Source organism: Phocoena sinus, chromosome 13 (genome assembly GCF_008692025.1).
Source record: "Phocoena sinus isolate mPhoSin1 chromosome 13, mPhoSin1.pri, whole genome shotgun sequence".
NCBI classification, from domain to species: Eukaryota; Metazoa; Chordata; class Mammalia; order Artiodactyla; family Phocoenidae; genus Phocoena; species Phocoena sinus.
Window position 1 is genome coordinate 62,837,749 of NC_045775.1, and position 12,337 is coordinate 62,850,085.

Here is a 12,337-nt window from a genome sequence, read left to right on the forward strand (position 1 = left end):
ACAGGTACACAGATCAAAACTACACGCACACACAAGCTCTGGTACTGGCCACGAAGATAGAGACAGAGGCAAAACTGCGCAAAGGCAGGCCCAGCTACACCCAGTAAACGAACTACTTAACCTACAGATACATAAACCAAAAAGATCCAAATTAAGACCGGCTAGCGCGCAAACCCTCGCAGCCTCGGGGACGCTCACGCTGGGGTCGGGGCCAGTGAGGGGCGGGGCCTCCCGGGTCGAGGCGGGGTCAAGGGTCAGCAGGCGGAGGTACGCCCAAGATGGCGGCCTCCATGTGCGACGTGTTCTCCTTCTGCGTGGGCGTGGCGGGCCGAGCCCGGGTAGCCGTGGAAGTACGCTTCGTGAGCAGCGCCAAGGTGAGGCCGCGGCGGACCGTGCTGGGGTACCCCCACCCGGCCCGGCCTTGGAGACAGCCCCACCGGACCCCATGCCTGGAATCTAGAGGCTCCTCTGCCGCTCGGGCGCTGCGGCCCGTTTTCGGCTCGGGGCCCGGGGGCTACTTGTCCCCGCGCGCAGGGTTCCGGGGCGGTCATGCGGTGGGCCCGCCCGAGCCCGCTGAGTTTCCGTGCGCGTCACCTGCCCCCGTGGAACCGGGCCTTTCCGCCAGTGGGGCCGGGGAGCGCCAGGCCGGGGGACATTACTGCTGGGTCCTGCGAGCTGTGGGCGGGACGTGCTGGGCAGGGGGAGCTGCAGTACAAAAAGGCCTGGGTCCTCAGGGAACTTTTTGAGTGAGATTTGGGTGGGGGTTGAGGGAAAAGGCCAGGACACTTCACGAAGGGGCTTGGAGTGTTAAGGAGTTTGGACCGAAGCCCGTAGTAGCATTGAAGGGTTTAAATCAAGAGGGTGACATTTTGTTGTTTTATTACCGTGTTTTAGAAGTTCATTGTAGAAAAAAAGCGCATGTAAGGAAAGAGAAGGTAAAACACTCAGAATCTATATTTGTGCAAATATGTGCATATTAAAACTGTATTTTTAGAAACTGCTTTTTGATGCAGCAGTAAATATTTCAATATCAATAATGCTACGTAGTAACTTTTAAGAGTTGAGTAATAGTCTGTTTCATGGGAGGACCTCTGTTCACTCAACAACTGCTCATTTATGGACCCTTATGTTGTATCTTGTTTTTTATCCCTGAGGTCAAAGATATTGGAGCTCAGTGTCTGTGCACACATCCTTTTGTTCTCACCAGCACTGAGTATTTTCTTTCTTGGATATCTTTGCTGGTTGATTTGTGCAAAATGATATCGCTTTGTTCTCATTTATATTTGTTTACTAATGAGGTTGAACAGTTTGTCATGTGTAGTGGCTGTGTGTATCCTTGGTCTTTGCCCTAGATGTCAGCCTTCTAGTCATCTGTCTCCTGCTCTCAACATCATCCTACTCATCCAGTTCCCGAACCCAACCTTCCATTGTCCTCTTTTCACTCCAGAGGCATCTGGAGTGTTCCTCTCTTCCCGTGGTAAATCAGCTCCCATATCCTTGGCCTCCTCAGCTGCCCACAACTCCATCTCCACCCCAAGGCCTCCAGTGCTCTTCATTGGCTCACAGTTTGATGGCGTCTCAGTTCCGTCGCTCTTAGCCTGCAGAGATACCTTTACTTTCACTTCACCCCTATCTCTCAGGCCCCTCCTTGTTTTACTTCTTCTCTCTTACTTCATCACTTCAGCCACTCTCCTTGCCCAATTGTCCTGTCCTAGCCTTCTATCAAAACCCCAGCTCTGGAAGAATGAGTTGGCTTCTCTCTTCATGCCTACAACATCTGCTGCTGCAGAAGAATCACATACCCAGACCTGGTGACAAGATGGCTTATCCTGGGCTTTTTGCCTCTACATTCATAAAGTGAGATTAGTTTGTGATTTTTTTTTTCCTTTATGGTATCTTCCTTAGGTTACCACATCAAAATTATGCTTGTTTGTTTTTTAATAGAGAGGCTTTCCATTTTTTCTCTGTTATTGAATAGTTTAAATAGCACAAGAATTACTTATTTGGTTTGAGAGAGCTCGCTCATGAAACCATATAGACTAGGGGGTCTCACATGGGGGTAGTTTTTGACCACTTTCTCCATTGCCTCTATGGATATTGGCAGGAATGATTTCCAAAATTTTACCAATTGCTATGCCAGGGACATGACCAGTCAGAACAGAAACCTGACCAAATATGGTAGATGTCAACCAGGATGCTGTACTCATGCACATCAGGCAGGTATTGGCATTGCAAGTCTGTCTTGGCTTTCTTCCTTTTGAATTCACTTTTGGCACTTGATATTTTTCTAGAAAATAATTTAATAAAGAATTAATTTACTACATAGTCTTAGATATTTTGGTACAATCTTTTTTTTTTTTTTTTAAACTTGAACTTTTCAAATCGGAGATAAACTTTGCATAGTTTGTACCCTTTCCATTCAGGTTCCATTCTCTCCAGTCTTCTTGGTAATATGAATTAGAGTTGTTTTTCTTGAAATACTTTATATGTTTGGGGGATAAGTGGTTTCATAGAGGAACAGCTCTGATTCTTCCCTTTGCTTTACTAAATATTTCCTACATTTGGTCCTCCAGAAGGAGGGAGAAAGAGATCAATATTTATTCAATATTGAGATTTGAGATTGTCAGAAGTAATGTGGATAGCTGTCCATATCTTGTTGTCCCACAGAGGAAGGCCAGGTTTTCATTTTGCTGGATGGATCCCAGGGGCTACCAGGCATGGAGGTGGGCTTCTAGAAAGACAACCAGGCTGCATCCACGGCTTTGCCAGTGGTTTTGTTCCAGCTGCCCCACTGTGCCATATTAGAGCTCCCAGAGTTATTCACAGGATTGAGATGTGTGGCTCACGGGGTGCTCAGGGCCTGTCCAGGTCTTTACATCCTGCTGCTGATTTTGGGAGGTGCCCCTGTCTATCCAGAGTGCCAGTGCTAGAAGGAAACCGGGAGCTACCCAGGAGGCAACGTGACAGGACATTTCACTGCTGTGTCAGTCATTTCCTTTCTCTCTCTTTTCATGACAGTTCACTGTTGGCAGTGGCACCACTCCTCTGTATAGTGGGAGAAAGTGCCCAGCTGGGCCAGTAACTGCCTAGGTTCTGAAGCTGTCTCCTGCGTCCCTTTGCACATTTGAGAGATGGCAGTTCAACAGTTTTCTCATGCTTCATCCTGTACATATCCACAGTGCTTTAGACCAGTATTTCTCATTTAATGTGCATATGAACTGCCTGGGCATCTGCAGCTGATTTTAATAATGCAGATTCTGATTCAGCAGGTGTGGAGTGGGGCCTGAGATTCTGCATTTCTAACATCTCCCAGGCAATACCCATGCTGCCCAGTCCATCACTTCACTTTGAGTAGTAAGGAGCTAGAGTTCATGAAATTCCTTCACCTGTGTTATATCACTGCATCCTGGAAACTACCTGGTAGGTATTATTATAATACCCACTTTTCACATGGTAAACAGATGCAAAAAAGTGAAGCAACCGGCTCAAAGTTTCACAGCGAGTTAGCATTAGGACTGGTGCTAGGATCAGTCATTCCTTTCAATGTAACACCTGAGAACTTGTTGGCTACCAGGTACTATGAATGCTAGGTGCTGTGAGTACCCAGCTGACCAGGGAAGAAGGGCATATTCTCCTGCATAGGCCTCTCCCTCCCGTGCTGTAGGATTTCTATGCAACCCTGAGGAGCAGCATCACGACCAGGATCCTGGAGGGGCATGTGGGTGACTCAGAGAAGGCCGCCCTGTACCAGTTCCTGGTACTGGAGGCTCCAGCCTGCTGTGAACCTTGGCCCTGCTCTGGCCATCCTAAAAATTCTCTGATTAGTCTGACATGGCTGATGTGGTGGCTCTCTTCCCATCCCAGGCCCTCTGCTCTGGACAGGCTGGTAGAAGTGCGACTGAAACTGGGCAGAGCTGCATTTCCAGAGGAGGCAGTTATGGAGGGTGCCGACCATGCTCCATGAACCCTCCTGAGGCAGAGGCCTCTGATGAGAGGGAAGCACGTGGGGGTGAGGAGCCCTTGAAGCTATGTTCTCTGTCTCTTCTTATGGCCATCCTATTCTTCTCTGCCCTCTTAGGGAAAGGGGTTGTTTGCCACACAGCTGATCCAGAAGGGGGAGACCATATTCATCGAACGGCCCCTGGTGGCTGCACAGTTTCTCTGGAATGCACTTTATCGCTACCGAGGTGAGCACATCTCACCTACTCCTGAGGGCTGTTGGGCCCAGCAGGCTTTGCGCATGGAAGAGAGTACATACATCCCTACCGGCTGCCGTCTCTAGGACTCCAGGTGTTGGGAGGAAAGTGCGTCTTCCCTTGGAGAGCTGCACCTGAGAACCATGCCTCTGTCTAATCTCAGGCCATTTGGGGCTGTGAGCCTGCTGCAGAAAGGTTCTTCCAAAGTGCTCCTTGGGGGAGGACTGTCACTCAGGTGGAACTCAGTGTGGCCTATACTGTAAGGTACTAGATGTCGTGCTGAAGGGCTCTGTGCCAAAGTGGAGCCCTCTGCCAAGAGGAGACCCCATGCCCCTTGGTCAATAAAGGCTGTGTTAGGGGTCAGAAACAAATAGGACGCTCTTAGCTTTGCCAGTCACATGCTTTTTTCACACTTTTCTTGGGCTAGAGAAAAATCTGTGAAAGGAGGGTCACTCGGCTCCAGAATGTGGGGAAAGCCCAGTTTGGGGGCTGGGTGGGGAACCCCATAGACTAAGTCCCATCAAGAAGCAGAGAGAGTCTGCCGGGAGGAGTGGGGACTTCGGAGAGGGAAGAAGGCATCCTCTATAATGCGTGTGAAATACATTCATTTAACATAGTCATTCATTCACTCACTTCTCATACTTTTATTGAACACCTTCTCTGAGCTAGGTGCTATATTAACCCTGGGCATATTGCTGTGAAAAGGACAAATGTGGCCCCAGCTCTCAAGACAGTTAATTGTCAACATCTGGCTCTCTCCCCCAGCCTGTGACCACTGCCTCCGGGCACTGGAGAAGGCAGAGGAGAACGCCCAGAGACTGACTGGGAAACCAGGCCAGGTTTTGCCTCACCCTGAGCTGTGCACTGTGCGCAAGGACCTGCACCAGAATTGTCCCCACTGCCAGGTGAATATCCCTGGGGGCTAAGCTGAAGTCCTCTCTGGGGAGACAGGAGTGAGGACAGACTTGGTCATGGCCCTTGAGAGCCCGAATGTAGAGAAAGACATGAAAAAGACATTACTGTGCCAGTTTCGTCCTCTGTTCCAGTCCCATTGTCTAGAAAATAGGCTTGGTGGGAGCTTGCCCTCTTCCTAGGAGCCTGGCAGGGGCCTTTCCCTGTACCTGAGAAGCAGTCTCTCCTTCCCACGTTTTTACAAGCCTGGGTCACGTGCCCCTCTCACATGTCTCCAGAGCACTGTATGCTTTTTCATCTCACAATACCACTGACTACTGCTTAGGGGCTATTTGTGGAAGGAGTACAGTTAGAGGAGGTGAGACCACATGGGTGTCTGTGCCTCACCCCACTGCCAGATCCTAGGGTGCTGACCTCCACCTCCCCCAACAGGTGACGTACTGCAGTACAGAATGTCTGCTAGCCGCAGCTGAGCAATACCATCGGGTCCTGTGCCCAGGCCCCTCCCAGGATGACCCCCTGCATCCTCTCAATAAGCTGCAGGAGGCATGGAGGTAGGTAGCATTTCCTCTCTTCTTTCCTTTATCCTTCCCTCCCTGCCTGCCTTCCCCACGCTTAGTGGATGCAGCCATCTTTGTTAAGTTACCAGCCCCTAGATTTTTCCTCCATTCTTAGGGCTAAACTATCACCCATTCCCTCTGCCTTAAATCTGAGCCACCAGTCCTACCATTCTCAGCATTTTACACACTCCCAGGAAGAGCCCCATGAAGCCCATAGGGATATAAAATCCTGCCCAAGTCCTTGCCAATGAATTTCTCTCTTTGGTTATAAATGAGATTGGTAGGAAAGATTCTCTGTAGTAATCAGACTGGGCTTCCCTGAATTCAGCTACTGGGGAGGGAAGTTCTAGGCCAGGAAAGATTCTCTGTAGTAATCAGACTGGGCTTCCCTGAATTCAGCTACTGGGGAGGGAAGTTCTAGGCCAAACCTTTTTCTTTCTCCCTAGGAGTGTTCACTACCCCCCTGAGACTGCAAGCATCATGTTGATGGCCCGGATGGTGGCCACAGTGAAACAGGTGAGCCCACCTGATCTCAGGGAAGCTGACTCTGGCCTCATTCAACCCTTGGCCTCAGTTTTCTTCTCACCTTAACACTCTGGCTTGGATATAGAGTTCCTTCTGGGCTTCCCAAAGGGAGAGCTGCTTGCTGTGTAAACCTTAGGAGTAGCTAACCATAAATCTAGCAGGGGACATGGGGGCTCATCTTGCCTGTGGTCTGTGATCTATGGATGACTTCCTGTGCAGCAGCAATTCATATATAAGCACCACCTTTTCAGGATTGTGTCTCTTAGATAAAGCGAGAGAAGCCACTCTGACCCCTTTAGTGTTGTTGCTCGTCAGCCTCGTCCTCCTATTTTCCCAAGTGTCGTGAACTGGCTAGCTTGGCACCAGCTGGGAAGGTGGTTGGGTGTGGGCAGGGTGGGCAGGAAGGGGCTACTTAGAAGCTCATGTGTGATGGTGTTTCTCAGGGCAGGGGTTTTAGAATGACAGCGCTCCTCTCACGTGGGCAGGAGTGGCAGTAAAGAGGAGGGTGTCCGTGAGTCCATGTGTGCACATGCATGCGTGAGCATGTGTGAACCTGACCCTGAAGTATATTTGTTCACTGCAGGCTAAGGATAAGGATCGTTGGATCAGGCTCTTCTCCCAGTTCTGTAATAAAACCGCCAATGAGGAGGAGGAAATTGTCCACAAACTCCTGGGGGACAAATTCAAGGTTGGTTTCTCCACATGACCCTCCCACCCGCCCAGTAGCCTGGGGATGTCCATGGCTACCTAAGGGAAGCTCCACATTTGCTGCCTTCCCAGCCACAGGAAGAAGTTAGAGCCTGGGTCCAAAAATCTGTTCAGAGACTTGTATTCCTGCCGCTATTTAACTTCATGACCTAATGTGGACTTAAAATTGGGAAGTGGGGTGATGACAGAGGACAGAAGGGCTGGGTGCCCTGATGTGGGAAGGCAGGACCCCATGATAGGATAGCAGTGGGCGAATCAAGTGTAATGGAAAGTGGAGGGCTGGGGGTTCCACAGGGTCAGGGAGCGGTGTGAAACAATTTTAGTTGCCAATGTACTGAGCACTTGCTTCAAATCAAAGAACTATGCATTCTCCCTGAGAATAGCAGACTTCCATGCAGGAGCTGCCTGAAGGTGGAGGTAGGTGTGTGAAAGGGCGCTGGGGTGGGCCTTCCTGCACTGAATCTGAGGAAAGGAGGGGGAGGGTCAAGTTGGTCTGGAGGCTGGGGCAGGGAGCCTGGAGGGTGGTGGTGAGGACAGACATTCTAAGCCAGGCTGCCTCCGCCCTGCTGGTACAAGGGCTAGAAAATAGGGAGGAATTTGGGGTTTGCTACCCTGGGTTGGAACAGGCCACTAGACTGCCAAGTCTCTTGGAGATAAGGATTTTGTGGCTTTCCTTTGCCCCCAGAGAAAGCTCGGTCTGTAGAGCTCGCCCTTTTCCTTCCCTTATGTGGTCTTATGGGCCCTGCCTGGGTGCTAATGGGAAATCCCCAGGGATGCTAGTCTCTCCCTGCTTCCCCTAAACCAGGGCCAGCTGGAGCTTCTGCGGAGACTCTTCACAGAGGCCCTTTATGAAGAAGCACTCAGCCAGGTGAGTGTGGAGAAGGTGGGACCAATGGCCTACCAGTCACTCCAGCACTCCAGGAGCAACCAGGTCAGCGTCTCCTACTGGGACAGCTAAGCCAGAGCAGACCTGGTCTTCTGGAGTTGGGATGGGACTGACTCACAGCAAACTTCCTCAACAGGAAGAAAAGCTAGTGGCTGTAACCTGAATGCTCTTCTCCCTTTTTCCCCACAGTGGTTCACTCCGGATGGATTCCGGTCTCTCTTTGCTCTTGTTGGGACCAATGGCCAAGGAATTGGGACCAGGTTAGGAGAGAATGTTCCAGAGCTGTTGGACTTGTCCCTCAGGGCTGGGGTGGGAGATTGACTGAGGAAGGTAGCCACATCTCTTTTCAAGACTAGGGTGGGGCAGGGTGTGACTCTGGCCAGAATGCTGGACTAAACTCAGTGGTGGGGGTCAGAAAGACTGAGTCTTGGGAGCACTTAGTCTGTTGGGGAAGGACACACCCACCCACCCCCACCCTCCCCCTGGAGAAGGAAATGGACTTAACTTGCTTGGAGTGGGGGAGCCCTGTGAGCTAGGCCTCCTCCTCTCCAACCATGGCTGCCTGGGACCCCCAGCTCCCTGAGCCAGTGGGTGCATGCCTGTGACGCTCTGGAGCTGAAGCCTCAGGACCGTGAGCAGCTGGACGCCTTCATTGACCAGCTGTACAAGGACATCGAGACAGGTTGGTGAGATGGAGTCTTGGCCTCACCCAACTTTGGAGACATCCGTCAGTTAGACAGTGGACACAGTCTTCCCCCAGGGAGCTCTGAGTTCGTGGTTGGGGAAGGTAATCCCTGTGTGCCTATGGGAAGCTTCAGATCTGTTTGCAGGACATACACAAGAAATGGCTCCGCAATCCGTGCGGAGGCTTGATGCTGGGGGTGGGGGAGGGCTGGACAGTAAGGTGGTACCATTTATAGGAAAACAAGGCTTGTGCCTCAGAGAAGCAATTTCAGGTAAAATAGTAGTGATTGGGTGGCAAGACAGTGGAGCCAATGCCTGTCCTTATTAGCCTAGTTTCTTTTTCCCACCTATAAAGTGGATGCAATAACATCTGCATATTACTGTCTTACAGCAACTGGTGAGTTTCTTAACTGTGAAGGATCTGGCCTCTTTGTGCTGCAGAGCTGCTGTGAGTCCCAGCGTTGAGAAGGGGTAGCCTCACAGCTGCAGTTCATCTCTCTTGGCCCCTTATGGGCTGGTAGAGTTGAGTCTAGGAGTGGGGTTAGGGCTGAGCTTCCTGGGGATATCCCCTCAGCCTTCTCCTTCTATTATTTTTTCATTCATTTATTGGACTCTTGTGCCTTGATATAAAACCTTCCAGTGGGCTAGGCCCAGTGCTAAGGCAGGGCACAGAGCTCTGATTCTTGCAAAGGGAAGCCTGGGCTTTGCCCCACCACTGCCCTGTGAGCTTTGGTAGGAGAGTGTTGTGATAGCCCGGGAGGAGCTCAGGCTGGAAGGCAGTCTCATCAGCACCTGATGGACAGGGCAGAGCCAGCTCAGACTGTTGTCTTTTCCAGATCCCAGCCTCCCACCCTCTGCTCTCCTCACTGCAAAACCTTCCTCCCAGGCTCTGGGGACACTACTCCTCCCAAACTAGGCTCTCAGAGGGCCTGGCTCAGCTGTTACCAGACATCCAATAACAGACAGGACTGAGTTAAGTGGCCTGGCACGGGCATCCCTTTCACAGCCCTGTCCCTCCGTTTGTGAGACACTGGCAACACATCTGAGGATCAAGTTGACCAGTGAGGAGAGAAGGGACAGTCATGGCAGGAGGGGAGGGGAGTGATGCGGGATTGCATTAGTGCCTGTGCTCTTCAGGAAAGAGCACTGGACAGGGACATAGGAAACTGGGGTCCCAGGACCTGCCTAGCCCTAGCAGGGATCAGAGAACGAGGAAAGATGGGACCCAGTGCTCTGCACAGTTAAGGCTGTTATTTTTATTAGTCAACAATCCTCATTACCTGCCTCTCATGACCCAGGCAACCACAGCTGTGTCCCCAATGCAGAGACCTCCTTCCCAGAAAACAACTTCCTTTTGCATCTCACCGCCCTGGAGGATATTAAGCCAGGAGAGGTGAGGGGGCCAGTAGCTGTCGGGGTGGGTGGGCAGTGGGCCTTGCAGGTTCTCTCCAGGAATTGGGAGCAGCAGTGGCTACAGTCCCAAGTTCAGGCTGTTGGGTTGAATCCCCACATGCTCCAGGACATGAGTCTTCCCCATGAGTATACTCTAACCCCACCCCACTTCAAAAGATAACTCCAGAAAGCCTCAGAGCAGTGTTTCAGAGACAACTGTGTGCCTAAGTTCTTGTCCCCAGCTATCTTTTGATCAAGGAATCTGCAGCATCTAAGGAAGCAGGACATGGCCCTTTGTGGCTTGGACTGTGGGGTACTAGTGTGGGTGTGGGGTCCTGGCTCTTAGAGCTGTGCACGGAGCCTGGCTGAAACTTCTTTCAGGGCAAGTAGCTTCACACCAAGATAACCTCTGCCCTTGGCCATGGCCCAAGGCCAAGCATAGCCCCCTGTCTCAGACACAGATTGTGAAAGCCTCATAGTGGCCTCTGCTGTGAGCACAGGGGAATGGATCAGGGTGACCTGCGCCTTCGCTGAAGGGCAGCTCCGGCTCCTGGGGATGGGGCAATGGTTGGACGTAGGGCAGAGGTTGGGGAGGCCCTAATCCCATCTGTTAGAAGCACAGACTGTCAGAGCCCACCTCTCTTCTGCCCATTAGGAAATCTGCATCAGCTACTTAGACTGCTGTCAGCGGGAGCGCAGCCGCCATAGCCGCCACAAGATCCTCAGGTGCCAGCTGGGGGTGTGGTGGGAAGCCGGGCTCTGGGCTTCTCCGTGCTGGTGGCTGCCTGACTTTGTACCTTCACCATCATCCCCCCCACCCTCTGCAGGGAGAACTATCTGTTTGTCTGTTCCTGCCCCAAATGTCTGGCAGAGGCTGATGAACCCAACATGACCTCTGAGGAGGAAGACGATGAAGAGGACGAGGAAGGAGAGCCGGAAGATGCTGAGCTGGGGGATGAGATGACTGATGTGTGATGTCATCCTGCCTGGAAGTGGTCCTACCCCAGACCCTGCCAGAAGAGGGGGCCTTCCCCCAGAGCAGAGGCTTGGAAGGAACTCCCACTCCTGTTGCCTGCTTTCCCCCCATGCCAGCTCTGTTTCTTCCAGAGGGTAAGACAGGCTGGACCCTAGGCCCTCCACCTCCCGCCAGACCTCATGCCCAGGACACTGCTGTTGAGCGGCTCAGGCTCTGCGCTGTCACTGAGCCTCTCAGAACTGGCCTCCCCCTGAGGTATGGGTGTAAGTGGCTGGAACCAAGGTCAGGGCCTAACAGTGTTTCTTCCCCTTGGCCCCATGGCCCCACTTACTCATCCACCTAAGGCTTCACCCTTCTCAACTCACTGTTGAGGGGGTGGTGGTTGGGTCACAAGGTGGCAACCTGCGAACAGCCTGACTCCATTGAAGAAGAGAGGGGGTTAGACACCCTTACCCTCTTCCCCAGTAGCACAGCTGGGAGAGGCAAGAGGGAGGAACTGGGCCTCCAGAGCACCTTCCCTAAGGCTTTCTGTGGGGGACACTGAACCGGGGGCATTATCTCCCTCTGCTCACCTCCCCACACCCACCATTTAGACATCCGGGGAGTAGAGAATCTCCCCAGACCCCAGAATCTGTCCTTATGCCTTGCCTCTCAGGCCCTGGCACAGTGGCTGGCCTCACAGGGTGTGGAAGAGGTCTCTGCCTCCCTTGGGAGGGACATCATGACCCCTTCCTCCCACCCTCCTCCCACTGAGGACTCTAGCAGCATGGCTGAGTTCTGGGGGATGAAAGGCCTGTGCTCCTTAATTTAAGATGTCCTAGAATCTTCTAGAGTCATGGTCTCAGTCTCCATTTTTAGGATCATTTAGGAACACTGAAGTCTTCCAGAAACCTAGGAGAGCTAGGCTAGATACTCAGATTAGCCCTGACTCTCTCCCTCTCCTCCCCAGATTAGCACTACCCCTTACTCTTGGGTTGGAAGCTGTGGAAATTATAACCTATCACCTGCAATTCCTTTCTGCCTACCTTTCCTGAGGGGCTGCCACATGCCCCTGCTGAGGGATCCCAGGGAGGGCAGGTGCCGCCCCACAGGCCCTTTCCTGCATCGTGAGCCAGGTGGAATCTGCCTGTCTGGCCTATTGGGTTCTTAATCCTTCACAGTAGCCAGCACCCCCTCCTCCCCACCTGCCCACTGTTTTCAATAAAATATGAGTGGTGACAGGCCTTTGCAGGAATGCTTTGTGGAGAATGGCTTGACAAGCTGCTCCAGGAAGGCAGCAGTCACACGGGTGGTGCAGAAGTGCATAGGATAGAGCAGGGGACTGCAGGAGATGGGAGCTGCAGCTCCCCAGTTTGGGTTCATCCCTGGTCTTGCCTATACTCTGCTGTGCAAAGGTTTCTAAAGTCCAAGAGCAGGGCTCTTCTGAGGTCCAATGTGGATCCTCAGTACCAGGCTACAAGATGAGGCTTTTGCTCAGGGACTGAACTACAGCTTCCCA

At 52.0% G+C, this 12,337-nt stretch overlaps 1 protein-coding gene across 6 annotated transcripts; it reads left to right on the forward strand.

Moving 5' to 3' along the window:
- The first annotated feature begins 178 nt into the window (after positions 1-178).
- SMYD5 (SMYD family member 5) lies at positions 179-12,063 on the forward strand. Of its 6 annotated transcripts, XM_032652503.1 has the most exons (13): positions 239-374; positions 4,079-4,187; positions 4,962-5,101; positions 5,541-5,662; positions 6,115-6,184; positions 6,777-6,881; positions 7,707-7,769; positions 7,977-8,047; positions 8,363-8,469; positions 8,863-8,919; positions 9,770-9,864; positions 10,519-10,589; positions 10,691-12,063. In XM_032652503.1, the coding sequence occupies exons 1-13, from the start codon at positions 279-281 to the stop codon at positions 10,836-10,838; spliced, it is 1,254 nt and encodes a 417-aa protein (XP_032508394.1). In that variant the 5' UTR covers positions 239-278; the 3' UTR covers positions 10,839-12,063. The 6 variants fall into 6 exon arrangements, 5 of the variants coding, with proteins under 5 accessions (XP_032508397.1, XP_032508394.1, XP_032508393.1 ...); XR_004352745.1 differs by lacking the exons at positions 10,519-10,589; positions 10,691-12,063 and adding an exon at positions 9,308-9,443; XM_032652502.1 differs by having other exon boundaries at positions 10,519-12,062.
- The last annotated feature ends 274 nt before the right edge of the window (positions 12,064-12,337 follow it).

Coding starts and splice junctions, on each gene's coding strand:
- SMYD5 (XM_032652502.1), top strand. CDS start 279: ATGGCGGCCTCCATGTGCGACGTGTTCTCCTTCTGCGTGGGCGTGGCG. Junction 4,188..4,961: donor TGCACTTTATCGCTACCGAG/GTGAGCACATCT, acceptor TCTCTCCCCCAG/CCTGTGACCACTGCCTCCGG. Junction 6,185..6,776: donor TGGTGGCCACAGTGAAACAG/GTGAGCCCACCT, acceptor TGTTCACTGCAG/GCTAAGGATAAGGATCGTTG.